Source organism: Otolemur garnettii, unplaced genomic scaffold, assembly GCF_000181295.1.
Source record: "Otolemur garnettii isolate 467f Iridium unplaced genomic scaffold, OtoGar3 scaffold00002, whole genome shotgun sequence".
In the NCBI taxonomy this organism is placed as follows: Eukaryota; Metazoa; Chordata; class Mammalia; order Primates; family Galagidae; genus Otolemur; species Otolemur garnettii.
The window spans coordinates 5,675,779-5,691,092 of NW_003852397.1; the positions used below are offsets into that span (position 1 = coordinate 5,675,779).

Sequence of the window (15,314 nt, forward strand, 5' to 3'; positions counted from 1 at the left end):
AAAAAAAATAAAATAAAATAAAAAAATAAATGTTGCAGCATTCATCAAATAACTGGCTGCATTAAAAAAAAAGATTAAATATATTTGATGAATGTGTTATCTCACTGGAGCATATAATTATTACTCATTATGTTATTATTATATATTATTACATATTCGTTGGTTTTCTTTTTTGAGACAGAGTCTCACTTTGTCACCCTTGGTAGAGTGCTTTGGTGTCACAGCTCACAGCAACCTCAAATTCTTGGGCTCAAGCAATTCTCTTCCCTCAGCCTCCCCAGTAGCTGGGACTACCAGTGCCTGCCACAACGCTCAGCTATTTTTAGAGATGAGATCTCGCTCTTGCTCAGGCTGGGCTTGAACTTGTGAGCTCAGGCGATCCACCTACCTTGGCCTCCCAGAGTGCTGGGATTACAGGCCTGAGCCACCTCACTGGGGATTATATAATTAACGACGAATATATTTGTCGTTAATTATATAATCCCCATCTTATTCATGGAGATGAAAACAGAAGGGCAAACTCAAACCTTGTTCTGGTTCCAAAGCATATGTCCTTCCCCTGGCCCTTCCTAATTCTGCCTGTGGGTTTACTAATTGCACTGAGTCTCACTGGTGCCACATGTGTCCACGGTGGGTCCTCCCTCTCTTTGCTGGGCCCTAGGGCTGCCCCCATTGCTCCCTGACTATAAACCATGCTTGCAGCTTCTTGACAGCTACTTTGAAGCCTACCAGCACACACTGGACCCTGAGGAGAGGAGTGCTTTGGCACAAGTAATGACGGACATCATGCACCGGCGCCCGAGGTTTGATCTCAGCCACCCTTACTTTATTAAGGCCTACCAGGATGAGTGTGCCTGCCTGAGGCTTCACCTGCAGCTAGCAAGGGGCGTCCTCAACCAGCAAGTGAGTACAGATGGGTTTTAAAATACTACACGTGAGAAGAGGGAGGGACAACCCCTGCCAGAAAGGAAAATAGTGTGTTTTCCTATCATCACAGATCTGGAATCCCGGTTTTCTAGGGCAGCGTGGTCTACATGCTTATTTGTGAGCTCACTTGTATTGGTGACTGACTAGTGTAACTATGGTCTTAGAGGAAAATTTCCACCCCTAGCTACAGTTAATGGTCCACAAGGAATTGATGATCTCAGTTTTCATTTGATCATAGAGTTCACCAGTGGTGAAAGAAGCACTAATGATACATCTTTTTGAGACATCAATGTAAAAAATCATGTTTATCTAAAATATTTGTGATTATTTTTAGGGCACCGACAGAAAGGATCCCATTGCATGTCCTCTAGGGAAAAGCTAATGGCATGAAGCAGGCAGGGGACAAAGGATTGTTCCAGACTGGTTGGATTTTTTTTCACATAGTGAATTATTTAACAGAAGAGAAATTTTCCCTCTCACTTCTTAAAAATATCTGAAGCTGGTTGCCTTCTTGGTTCCCTTGGCTGAACTGGCTAAGATAGAGGGACCAGCCTGTCTCCCTGCAAACAAGTCTTCCAAACAATGTCTGGGTGAAAAATTAGTCAAATAATGAAGAGATGCAAAGAAAGGAAGATCCTTCTTATGTCAAGTTCATAACTCATGTCCGTGGGAAAGTTTAACTTTTCTAATTTTAACATTTATGCTACATTTTTAGATAGCGCGTCAGCGGGAGTATTTCCAGATGCTTTGGCGAGATGATCATCTAGACAATAGCAATAAATTTGGACTTCCCCTGAACATAATTTCCCAACAGCTTATTTCCATCAACAATAGCTAGTAAGTTGGTGTTGTCTTGAGATGCTTTACACTTAATCTTCTAGATTAATGAAGGGTATAGTGTTAAATCTAAACGTGACACTAAAAGCACTTTTCAAGTATTTGGGAAGATAAGAGACGTAGGCATAAAATCCATAAAAGAAGGGTTTTCTCGAATATTGCTATCTGTTTGATTTGTAAATAATAAAAAATAGGAAGCTAGAATTAAATGTATTCCAGTAGGTGCAAAATCAGCATTCTTTTCACAAGTCCTGGGGGTCGGGGGGAAACCAGCTGCTCTTGAAAGGCTCCTATAGGATTTAACCAGAGATATCACACAAGCCCACACATATGAAACTTGAATGTCCTTAAAAGTTTCTTAGAAGGACATTTCTTTGTTCTAGCAAGTGTCACTAAAGAGGTTTCTGCAGACCTGCCTTGTGACCCTCACCCTTTTAAGGAGCAGAGTTAAACTTCTTGAGGCCATTCAGGGAAGGTATAGGCCTTGTCACCCACTCGACATAGCATGACCTTTGGGGTTAGGGGGAACAGGGACAGACAGGGGACCATAAGAGCTAACAGCTGAGATTTTATCCTCATTTGGGGGAAAGAGCCCTGGGCCTCCAAGCACACAACTCTGCATTTTCTCCATAGACTTTTCTTAAGACCAAATTCTTCTCTGCAATAAACTTAAAGACACCAGCTGTGTGTGTGCAGCTTGCTATGTGAGAATCTACTATTCAGGAAATGGTTTTTGGCAGAACAGGCTACGGCTATACGGATACTAAAACCTGCCAGAATAGTCTCAGGAGGAAATGTTATTTGCTTGGTGAGATTCCTTTCCAGACGTTGGGCTATAGTTTTTAAGATCCAGAACTAAGAAAGATCCCATTTGCATAGATTTAAGGGGCAGTGTTAGGTTCTTTAGGTCTTTGTAGGTACAGAAGGACACTTATCTTGGGCTGTAGCCTTTATTTCTAAAGGAATAGCTACAGATGAGCATTTTATTGTTCTGGTCTCATACATTTATAAAAAATGACATCCTTACAGCCAATATGAATGATTCCAGCAGTTATATAAAGAATTTAAAAAATTCTCTTTGTCAGGTAGTGCCTGTGGCTCACAGGAGTAGGACACTGGCCCATATGCTGGAGGTGGTGGGTTCAAACCCAGCCCTGGCCAAAAACTGAAGAAAAAAAAATTCTCTTTGTCCACTAGAATTTGGGAAAACAATGGATTAAAGATTCAGGTGAAAAATAGAAACTAGTAACTATGGAAATTATTTGTTTTTTATTTAGTCACTTTTGAGTTATTTTATTTTCAGATATTTGACAAAATATTTATAACTGAAATGTTGACAGTTTTGCTATATCTTAATCTTTTGCTTAACCTTATTCTTACTAGGCTTTTAGACTATACCTTCTGTCTTTAGTTTGAAGGAATTCCCATGAAAGCAAAGAGCAGGTTGTATAACCGAGCAGTTTTCCGAGACAGACGTTGAGGTCCCTCCCAGTTTTTAAAATAATGCCCTGGACCTATAGGAGCGGTTTCATTGGCCTATAAAATTATAAAATTCAAATATCTTTAGAAACAGGTTAAGTTCTTTGTTGTATAAAATTGTCATTTATTGTTCTTCTTCTTCAAGCCCAGCTTTGCAAAATGTTTATCTGCTGGAGTTCCACCCTTCCCTTGGCCTGGCAGCGCTCATCCCCACAGCTCTGGAGCATGTCCTGTGCGAGGCCCACCATGCCTGCAGACCCACGTCAGCCAGTGGCCTCGCCGAGCTAGAGCGGCGTGTCCTAAGGCTCGCCCTCGACCTGTGGCTCACACCATCTAAGCCCGAGGCTGCGTATAGCACACAGCTCCAGAAAGACGTAGGTTCCTTCCTTCAGAAGGGGGTAGTTGGGTCCTTGGCGAAGAGAACATTTTCTTCCAGATGTTACTATTTAGCTTTGTTTTTCTGTTTGGCTCTATCCCTCCCAATCTGGCCAGAGACACATCACAGTCATAGGCTTTGCCAAAATTTTTAGGTCATTTTCAGGGGGTAGGGGAAGAGAGTCAAAGTTTCTAATTTGTAAGAATGAATCTAAAATTAAATTAGAAGAGTGATACACCTAGGTACGTGGGACATATTTTCTGGTTTATTATTTATATTTTAACTCTACTTTAAATTAAAATTATACATTTTCTTTTTGCTACAACTCTTCCTAAGATTTACTCTTTTTGTCCTGAGTCAAGATCGGGAGGAAGAGAGAGAGCCTAGGATGGGGAGTCAGGGACCTGGACTCAAGTTGAGCCCTGCTATTAACTTACGGCGAGACTCTCTTAGCCTCATTTTAATTTTGCTGTAAAATTATGTTTGTGTATTTGGGGGAGATGGGTGGAGGTGAGCTTCGTGATCTCTGAAGCCCCTTTCAGCTCTCCTGCTCAATGGTTCAAACTGTGGCCTAATGATTTGTATGGTGTTTATAGTTGGATTTTAATCCTTTTCTATCAAGGTTAATCCAGGATTTCCAGTTTGACCTCACTGTGTGTGGGTACTTGCTGTGTGACAAGGAACTTTCAAGGGCGCCCCCACTGCCAAAAATATCTTCTCCATAGGTTTGGCTCAGCCTCTATTCCCCTCCCACCCAGACTAAAATTCTATTTTATTTTAAATTCATTTAAAATGGATCAAAATAAAATAATAAATGTTCGGTGCTGTAGCTTAGTGGTTAGGGCACCAGCCACCTACACTGAGGCTGGTGGGTTTGAACCCAGCCTGGGCCTGCCAAACAACAATGACAACTACAACAACAACAAAAAATACCCAGGCATTGTGGTGGGCACCTGTAGTCCCAGCTACTTGGGAGGCAGAAGCAAGAGAATTGCTTAAGCCCAGGAGTTTCAGGTTGCTGTGAGCTGTGACACCATAGCAGTCTATGGAGGGCAACATAGTGACACTCTGTCTCAAAAAAAAAAAATATATATGAAATAATATGAAATGATAAGGAATTTTGGCAAAAGAAGAACAAACTCCAACCTAAATAGACCCAGTCAAATGCATTCATTATCATTATTTTTCTCAGTTCAAGTATTATACTTATGTACATTTTGCACAGTTATTTATATTATCTCCTGCTTTTCTTAGTTAACGTTATATTTTTCCATATTATTTCCCCATATTGCTAACTAGTCTTTATGCTTACCTTTATGACCACGTAATTCCCTTAAATGAGGAATCATAATTTCTCTAACCATTTCTCTATTAATGGACATTCAAGTGGTTTCCAATTTTTCATTATTATTAACAATACCATAAAGTACATCTTCATACGTATAGATTGCTCCATATTTTGAATTGATTCCTTTTGATAGATTCCTACAAGTGGAACTCCTCAGACAAAATTTAAATTTTTATTGCCTGGGTGTGGTGGTTCATGCCCTATTATCGTAGCACTTTGGAAGGCTGAGGCGCAGGATGGCTTGAAGCCAAGAGTTTGAGACCCGCCTGGGAAACAGTGAGACCACATCTCTACAAAAAATAGAAAAATTAGCCAAGTGGGGCGGGGGGGGAGTCTCAGCTGCTCAAGTGGATGAGGCAGAAGGATCATTTGACCCCAGGAATTTGAGGCTGCTGTGATCACACCAGTATACTCTAACCCAGGCAACAGAGTTAGACATTGTCTCAAAACAAAACCTGACCAAACCAACCAAACAAACAAACAAATAAAAAAAAATAAATAACTTTCTATACATATGGGCAGATTTTTTTGTTTTTTTACAATTTTAAAGAATTTATTTGAGCAAACAACAATTTGTGAACCAGGAAACTCTAAACCAGAAGTATTTGGTGGTTGTGCTGAATTAGGGGAGGGGTGAAGGGGTGGGGTAGGGTCTCACCCAGCAGGGGCATTGCGTGTGTGGATATGTGGTGGCAGATCTTTTTCCAAAAGAAGTGTGCCAACTTATATCACCAATAATGTACAAAAGTACCAGTTCTGCTCTACCGTATAGTTTCAGGCAAAAGCATTTAATGTATGTGCTGACATACACAGACACATAAGAGGTGGGTTCATTTGCATTTCCTTGCTATTTATTGCAATTAAATGTTCTTCAAAATGTTTTGTTACAAATTTTTGCAAATTTTCTATCATTCCCCTTTGTTTACTTATCTGCCAGTATCCCAATATCATTCCTATCTACTTATGTGAGTGTTTTGTTTGTTTGGGTGGTTGGGGTTTTTTTTTTTTTCTCTTTTCTTTTTTTGAGACAGAGTCTAACTGTGTTGCCCAGGCTAGAGCGCTGTGACATCAGCCTGGCTCACAGCAACCACAAACTCCTAGGCTCAAGTGATCCTCCTGCTTCAGCCTCCTGAGAAGTCAGGACTACAGGTGAATGCCACAACAGTCAGCTAATTTTCCTCTCTTTTCAGTAGAGACCGGTGCTTGCTCTTACTCAGGCTGGACTTGAACTCCTGAGCTCGGGTGATCCTCTCACCTTGGCCTCCCAGAGTGCTAGGATTACAGACATGAGTCACCATGCTGGGCCATACCTGAGCTTTTCTTACATTAAAACATTAACCTTTTTGTCTACCATGTTCTGAAAAATTTTCCCCATTTATTTATTTTTTATTAGAAATTTGTTTTCATATAATCAAATCTGTTGATCGTTTCCTTTGTGATGTCTTCTATCCTCCTAAATTCAGAAAAAAACTACCTTCAGAAGTATTTTTGTCTTATTCTAATTTCTTAAGGATCTGGGTTTTTTTTTTTAATAACTCTTTTAATATTTCACTGGATACAGATAGAAACAGAGAGTGTTGTGAGGTATGTGTTAAAATTGAATTTTCCCCCCAAATTATCAGTCATTTATACTAATACCGTTAATTGAAGATTCTTTTCATACTGTCTCATGGTACCATATTTTTTAAATGTATCGAAATTTTCTTGTAAGCTACAGTGATTTAATAAATTATAGTGACTATCTCAGATAACTGTCTAGTCTCCTGCTGATGCCACATAGTTTAATTAATGTTTTTGAAATGTGTTCAGATTTGGACCTAGAAGTGATAAATATTCAGATTAACTATTTGTATTGGGTCAGAAAATGGAGACGGTATTGCCCTAAGATGATGTACAGGAATTTGTTTAATAGGTCTTTTTGTTGTCGCTCTGGAAGACTTTAAAAACCTAGAAATAGCTTTCTGAGTAGACAAGTAGATCAGTGGGTAGACAAAGGAGCTTATGTACCGTTGGGGGCCAAACAGGAAAAGGCAGATAAGGGTCCCCCAAATGAGTCATTGCTGGGAATGGCAAAATAGAGGACAGCAAAGATGCTAGAGCAGAGGTGCTCCCCAAGGCTACGTGGTAACTTTGCCTAATCACCCAGGGCCTGCTCTGACTGAAGGAGGGCTGGCAAGGCAGCCGGGTACTCTCTAAACTTCTGAACTTGGGATTAGGCAGCCTAACTGGCTGCTGGTACTGCTGTGTGACCTTGGGAAGTGTCAGTGCTGTTTCAGATCCCTGGCTGATAAAGGGCAATAGTGGGATCTGAGATGCCTACTTGTGAAATGGGGATCTTAGGACAATAAAAATAAGAGACTGTATGGAAAAAAGTTTGAAAATTTGAAACTGCAATGACAGGAGTTTATAAAAAGTTATTGTTATTGGTCACTAAAATACTTTTAAAAAATCAGAGACTTTGATTTAGGTTGTCTTTCACATTTTTATTATTTATTTAGGCATGAAACATTTATAATAATGATCATAGCAAATGCTTTTGCATATATTAACTCATTTAGCCGTCTCTACAGTCCTATTAGGTCGTTATTATCTGTCAGTATCCAGTAGGTACTGTCATTATCCTTATCCCCAGTTTATAAATGGGAAAACCGTGAAGACTAAATCAAGTGAATTGCCCCAGATCTCACAGCTTGGAAGTGGCAGAGCTAGGACTTGAGCCCAGGAAATCTAGATCCAGACTCTATGCCACAGATAGTATTTTTTTTTTTTTTAAGAGACAGAGTCTCACTCTGTTACCCAGGCTGAAGGACAGTGGTGCCATCACAGTTCACTGCCACCTGGAACTCCTGGGCACAATGATCATCCTGCCTCAGCCCCTTGAGTAGCTAGGACTTCATGTGTGCACCACCATGCCTGGCTAGTTTTTCTTATTTTTTGTAGAGATGGGTTCTCTCTCTGTTTCTCAGGCTGGTCTCAAACTCCTGGGCTCAAGCCATCCTCTCACCTTAACCTCCTGAAGTTCCAGGATTACAGGAATGAGCCACCATGTCCACCATATTATTTTTTATGTGAAATGTCTTCTTTTATGTTTTAAAAGGTACTTTGTTTGCTTTCAGCTGTTCTCGGCTAAAGTGATGGGCGATCCCTTCCTCGTGGAGGAGATAGGCCTGCTTGCGCTCAAGTCTGCAGCAGAGGAAGGACGGGCACGAGGGCAAGACTCTCAAGTGCTGCTGCTGGAGATGTTTTCCAAACTTCTGGAGCTCTTGACCATCCGCCACCGGCTCATAGAACTGAGTCTGGAGAGTGCACACCTAGCTCGGTCAGTAGGGGGACAGAGGAGCCAGGTGGAATATAAGTTTCATATCTCCCTGCCTACAAGCCTTGCCCCATCTCTGCCCCCAGAGCAGCCAGAGTGAGGTTAAATGGTAAAATGATCACCTGGTTCCCTTGTTCCTTCTCTCTTCCATGCCTGCCCACAATCCTTCCTGACCGCCAAGTAGGCTGAGCCCTCCCACTGGCACCTGGGTTTCCTCTCCACTTAGCACATTTTCTGTTATTTAGATGCTTCATATTATTTTTTTGTTTTTCGTGTGAGCACAAGCTCCTTGAATGCAAAGCCCCATCCACATTGTTTACCATGATATCCCATTAGCTGGTATGGGGCCCGAGCCACACCAGGCACTCAGGGAATATTGGTGGAATTTACTCTTGAATATAATGAAGCTGAATAGCAGAGGGCCTGGGGAGGGAGAGAGACGAGCGGGTGATAACTCACATCCAGGTCTGACAGAGGCAGGGAGGGTTCAGTGGGCAGGAGGAGAAATTGAGTTATGTTTTAGGCATGAGCGTGAAATGACGGTACAATGTCAAGCCAACACGGAAGAGATCCTTCCCTCAGCTCAAAGGAGGAACCATAGCTGCGGACAGCATGATGGCAGACTCCTATCCTCTAGGACTGAGACGATACATTTCCACTGTTTAAGCCACTAAGGACTTTGTGTGTTTCTGTGGTACTTTGTTGTTTTATTTAGATACTTAATATTGTTTTTTTGTTTTTTGTGTGAGCATAAGCTCCCTTATATAAGTGCCAAGAATTCAGCCTTCATGTGCCAACTTCTCAAGAGGGAGAAATGTGTTAAAATGGGGGTGTTGCAGAAGGAGGAAAGCATTGTGGACGTGGAAGGCTGAGATGCCACAGGGATGTCTAAATGGAGCCAAGCTGCAAGCCCCATGAACTTGGGATGGGAGCTCAGAGTTTCCCATCAGGACAGAGATGAGGGTCACAGATTCTTACATAAAGGAGTGGTCTCAGGGCCTGGGGTTGTATGGACTTGCCAACCAACTAGGAGACGTAGCAGATGAGAGGATAGCCAGGTTTGGAACCCCAGGACACACCAGAACTTGAGAGTAAGGAGGAGGAGAAGCTAGTGAAGACAGAGAGAGTGGTCACGGGGCAGGAGCATGCAGAGCCTGGATCCAGGAGAGCAAAGACGCTCCTCACGGAGGGGATGGAGGCCAGCTGAGAAGAGCCCCGAGAGAAGATGGTGAACGCTGTATTGAGGGCAACGTTGTGAGCCCATGAGGGCTCTGGGCTCAGAAGCTTGTAGGAAATGAGAGTTGAGGAAGTGCCCAAGCACAGCTCCTTCTAACTGTAACTGTCATAGCAAGAGCAGATCTCGAGACCTTCACCACTCACCCACTTCCCATGGTCCTGGGCTGACTCTCGTTTGGCTCTGGTGCTTGTTCAGGTGTTTGGTTTTCTTACCACTTACTTTCTTTTTAGGAGAAATTACTAACAATTATACTTGGCCCCTTTTCATTTCTTTTTAGGCTCTATAAGGAATTGGCATGGGAGATGGGTTTTGAAGAGTTCCACTTGTACCTGAGGCCTGTTCACTTTGAATTTGCATCACACAGGGACAAGGTGGACCAAGCACCTCCTGTCTTTATAACCTCTCTGCTGCAGGACAGCGGTCAGGTAGACAGGTGAGCTTGAGAGGGTCAAAGTGAAAATAATGTAGTAGTAGAATGAATAGCCAGTGAAAAATACTTTGTCACTATTGGACATACATGCAATCGCATTTTTTTTTTTTTTTTGAGACAGAGCCTCAAGCTGTCCCCCTGGGTAGAGTGCCGTGGCATTACAGCTCACAGCAACCTCCAACTCCTGGGCTCAAGCGAGTCTCCTGCCTCCGCCTCCCAAGTAGCTGGGACTACAGGTGCCCGCCACAACGCCCGGCTGTTTTTTGGTTGCAGCCATCATTGTTGTTTGGCGGGTCTGGGCTGGGGATTCGAACCCCCCACCTTAGGTGTACGTGGCTGGCGCCTTAGCCGGTTGAGCTATAGGCGCCGAGCCACAATTGCATTTTTAAATTTTATCCCTTGTATTCTATCTGCCATGAAACTGTTTTTTCTTTCTTTTTTTTTAATAAAAGGGGGGAAAATAAGATCTCAATTAGAGAGACAATTGGATTTAAAAACACTGAATAACTGAGAAATGAAAAAAAAAAACAGGTCCAAGAAATCAAATGAGATGAAATTCCAGGCTCCGCAGCTTCCCAGATAAAACATGTTACTTTCGGCGAGAAGGCGAGGTGAAGTTTGGTCTGATGGGGAAAGAGCCACGGATCAGGAGTCCGGGTCTCTTCTCCCAGTTTTCTTGGAACCAGAAAGCAGTCACATAAGTTTTCTGAGAAGTTGTTTCCTTGAAATCCTAACACACTGTATAAATCCACCACTCAGGCACTATCTCAGTCCGGCTCTGTCGTTGGCTGGAGTCAGCAGCCAACTCGGTTGGTGAAACCTTTCTCGCACGCCCATGGGGTCAGCCCATTGACAGTAAACACTCCTGCTCGTAACTGATCATGGACTGACCCAGTTGGGGGAAAGAATCTTCTTTCCTCTCACGCTGACAGTCTTAGATGCTTAGATATACAGAGAGGAGAAGCTTCTGTCTCCCTCTTCTTTTCTTCTTTGCTAGTCTGCCCTTCCCTTTTAATAAAGGAAAAAGTGACTCCAAGGAGGCCAAGTCACCTCTGTTTTATAATGTAGATCGCTGCTCAGAAATAATAATTCTATATGTCAATAAACTAAAGCAGCAGGGGCGGAACACGGGGGTCAGGATGATCCCAGGACATCTCAACTTTGGCACTGCTGAAGTCTGGGGCTGGGTAAGTCTTTGTCATGGGGACTGTCCTGTGTGTCTTAGGTCATTGGCAGCATCCCTGACTTCTACCCCCTAGATACCAGTAGTACCCCAGTACCCCACATGCTCAAAGATGTCTCCAGACAGAGCCAAATATGCCCTCCAGGCAAAACCTTCCTTGCACTATCCTGTCACACTCACTAAACCAAAACAGAATTTACTGGAAGGATATAGAGATATCTGGAGATGCCAAGGCAGGAGGTGTGAATGGCCCTCAGGTGAGGCTAGGTCTCCAGCTGACCAAAAGGGTCTGGAGCCACACTGTTCTCTGGCTTTTCAGGAGCCTCCTGCTGGAGACAGCATTTTTACATTGCTCTAAAAATAGGGCACGTTTTTGTTAAGTCAAAATCCACCAATCAGCACAAACTGCCTGAATGCTCTGTGGTCTGGGCAAGCTGTGAATGTTCCTCCCTGGGATGACCCAGAGAGGCTACAAGATAAGGGGGCCTTCTGAATTACCAGGGCAAGGTCTATGCATTCAGAGAACTTATGCCTTGAGTTTGTATTTATTTTATGTATGCTGTTTCCTTAAACTTGCCACTTTGGAATGCCATTATAACAAAAATATACACAGTATAGTTGTCCTTTGTGGTTCGGAGACCCCTTTGTATCCCCAAATCCAAGGATGCTCAAGTACCTGATATAAGACAGGTTAGTATCTGTGTTTAACCTACTCACATCCTCCCTTATCCAGTAAATCATCTCTGGATTACTTACAATAATTAATATAATATAAATGCTCTGTAAATAGGTATACTATGTACTTTTTGTTTATATTATTTTTATTGTATTATTACTTTCTGTTGTTTTATTTTCTCAATTATTTTTAAGCCTTTGATGGTTGAAGCTACAGATGAGGAACCCACAGAGATGGAGGACCAACTACCATGTTTCCCTGAAAATAAGACCTATCCCCAAAATAAGCCCTAGCAGGATTTCTATGCATTTGTTAAATATAAGCCCTACCCAGATAATAAGACCTAGTGATGGGCGTGGCTATGCAGATATGCTGCATAGCCACACTATCCATTTTGGTGTGGAGAGGAAGACATCCCCTGAAAATAAGCCATAGTGTGTCTTCTTGAGAAAAAATAAATATAAGACAGTGTCTTATTTTCGGGGAAACACAGTAGACTGAACATGAGTATTGTGACTTACATTTTTAAAAAGCCCAATTATGCATATTATCCCACTTACTGTTTGCCATAACTCTATGAGGTAGGTGATATCCCTGTTTACAGATGCAGAAACAAAGCTTGATAGGTATTAATTACTTCATCTTATAGTCATGGACAAAGGATCATGTCCCAAAGTGGAAACTTGGCTACAAAGACTATTTAGATGATTGTTGGACCCACAGGAGAGAGCACTAACTGGACAACATTTGAGGGTGGAATTCAAAGCATGGAGTCAGTGAGGGGTCTTGAACAGCTCTGGTCAAGCAGGTAAGAGGAAAAATAGGACAGACAGAGTAGTATCATGGGGATCAAGAGAAAAGAATCCCAAACACTACGGCACAACCAAACCCCAGAGATCAAGTCTCATAAGGATTAAAAAGACCCCAGGGGTCCTTGTCATTTTTTAGTTGAAACATCAGCTTGTGTAAAACTTTGCATTTGCTGTTACTACTGACCTTCTAGATCTGATCACAGGCTGTCCCATTCCATCAGAATGGACACTTCCCGATTAGTGGCTGTCAGGTCACAGCAACGTTGCTTTCCTCTGACAGGTATTCTCCTCCCGCTCTTGCCTTAGCCATCTCGGAGGTAGATGATAACCACGTCGGCAAATTTAGTTTTTATACAAAGGAAGCCATCCTTCAGGTAAATAATTTAAATTTATTTTTTAAAAGGAAAATAGACTAAAGTAAAGCCATTTTGTTCATGTATTCCTTTAAAAATCATAATACTTAATTCATATAAATTTAATCCCTGCCTGTAAGAAAAACATCCAACTTCATAAATAATAATGATGGTTGTCTTAGTCCATTTTCTGTTGCTATAACAAAATACCTGGAACTTGGTAATTTATAATCATTTTATTTGTTGCGTGGTCCTGGAGGCTGGGACGTACAAGGGCACGGTGGGGAGGGCTTTTATACTAACTACATCAGAACACGGCAGAAAAGAAGAAAGACAAGCAAACGCATGTGAAAAAGACTGCAAGAGCAAGCCAAGCTCAATTTTATAACAACCCACTCTTCCAAGACAAAGGCCAGTCCCATTATCGTGATGTTAATCCATTTAGGAGGGCTCTGCCCTCATGACCCAATCACCTCTTATTAGGTCCCGACTCCTAACACATGAACTTTTGCAGGACGTGTTCAAGTCATAACAATGACCTTGCTTTATTTGATGTGCATGCCTGGTTTGAACCATAGAGACTACAACACAGTCTTATGATAACTTCTGACAGATACTAAAAGAAGCATAAGTAATGAACCATCTTTGCATGAGGCTTTTAAAATACACACTTGTTACTGGAGGTTTTATCTGATTTTTTAAAACCAGGTGGGTGCTATTATTTTCCCTGCCACTTGGGTTTTCTTGCTTCTATGTGTGTATTTTTAAAAACACGGATCTAATCTTGGCTTCCAGGAGCCGACCACTGAGCATATGTTTGCTAGTTCATCAGAGCCTACTCATCCTTTCCGGACCACTGGGGAAACCCCCTGGTCTACATAGCTACAGAACAAATCAGGCCTGGAGGCTGCCTTCCTGGAATGAAACGCTGCCCAGAGAAACTAGATTCATTCTGATGGTTGAGTAGCAAAGATCCCAGCTCCTCCAGCAATTTGATTTATACATTACATGTTGAATAAGCAGTGATCTCAGCCTTCAACTTCACCTCTTTGTGCAAGAGATTCCTAATACTGTTCACACTTTCTTTCTTTAGCTGCTGTTCCATTCAGGAGTGGAGAATATGCAAGTGACCCTTGCATGCCAAGCTGTTCAGAAAAATGCCCTGATGGTGGCTATCCAGCAGGCCTACTTCTATCTCACCCCTCCAGGGGGCCGTCCTGCTGGTGTCAAGGTCAGCATGCACGATAGGGAAGCAGAGTCATGCCACCACCACTGCCGATTAGAGCCAGCTGCCCCTCCTTTCCCCCTTCCCTTCCTCCCTTCTTTTTCCCCTTCCCCCTTTTTTCCTCTCTCCATCCCTTTTTCTTTCTTCCTCTTTCCCATCTCTTTATATTCCTTACTTTTTCTTCCTTCCCTTCTTATTTGTGAATCAATGTATAACTAAATCCTTACTGGGTCTCTTAATTTTCAGTGACGTGCTAATCATTTTTCCTTTGTATGTGACTCTATAATATTGACTGACTAGAATCATCCAGGAGAAAACATCCTGTTTCCCGACTCTTACCCTCTGTAGATAAATGACTGCATTGTTTTTGAGTTTATCCTCCCTGTAATTCTTTTTGCAAAAGTAAGCAAATTTTAGCTTGACACCTGTAGCTCAGTGGCTAGAGCGCCAGCCACATATACGGGAGCTGGCGGTTTCAAACCCAGCCTGGGCCTGCCAAACAACAATGACAACTATAACCAAGAAAAAAAAAAAGTAAGCAAATACATTTGATACTTCTTTTTTCTACAAAAGGTACCATACTATATGCACTCCTTTTCAGTAGATTTTTTTGTTTGTTTTTTGGTTATTGAGATGTAATTCATGTAACATAAAATTTTTCCTTTTGAAGTGTATTAGTCAATGGTTTCCTACTCACAAGATTGTGCTATCATGATCATTATCTAATTCCAAAACATATTAATCACTCCCAAAAGAAACTCTGTACCCATTAGCACTCACCCCCAAACCATACCCCACACCCCTCTTCCCTCAGTCCCTAAGCAACCACTAGTCTTCTTTCTGCTTCTGTAGATTTACCTATTCTGGACATTTCATATAAATGGAATCATACCACATGTGGTCTTTTGTGAGGGTTCTGGTGTCTCCACATTTTGCCAACACTTGTTATTGTCTGGCTTTTTTATGTTAGCTGTCCCGGTGGAGATAAAGTGGTCCCTAATTTTGATTTGCATTCACCTATTTCCTAAGACATTGAGCATCTCTGCTCATGCTTTCTTGACTTTATGTCTTTTTAAAAGAAATGTCTATCCAAATCCTTTGCCCTTTTATAAAAT

General features: G+C 42.0%; 1 protein-coding gene across 1 annotated transcript in view; it reads left to right on the forward strand.

The window, feature by feature from the left end:
* The window catches only part of CCDC162P, a 48,838-nt gene extending 34,420 nt beyond the window's left edge, over positions 1–14,418 (forward strand). The window contains exons 8-14 of the mRNA XM_023512437.1: positions 703–903; positions 1,643–1,764; positions 3,389–3,617; positions 8,084–8,286; positions 9,798–9,953; positions 12,902–12,995; positions 14,068–14,418. Of these exons, the coding sequence (XP_023368205.1) occupies positions 703–903; positions 1,643–1,764; positions 3,389–3,617; positions 8,084–8,286; positions 9,798–9,953; positions 12,902–12,995; positions 14,068–14,418 (1,356 nt within the window). The remainder of the gene's footprint in view (positions 1–702; positions 904–1,642; positions 1,765–3,388; positions 3,618–8,083; positions 8,287–9,797; positions 9,954–12,901; positions 12,996–14,067) is intronic.
* Positions 14,419–15,314: the final 896 nt, after the last annotated feature.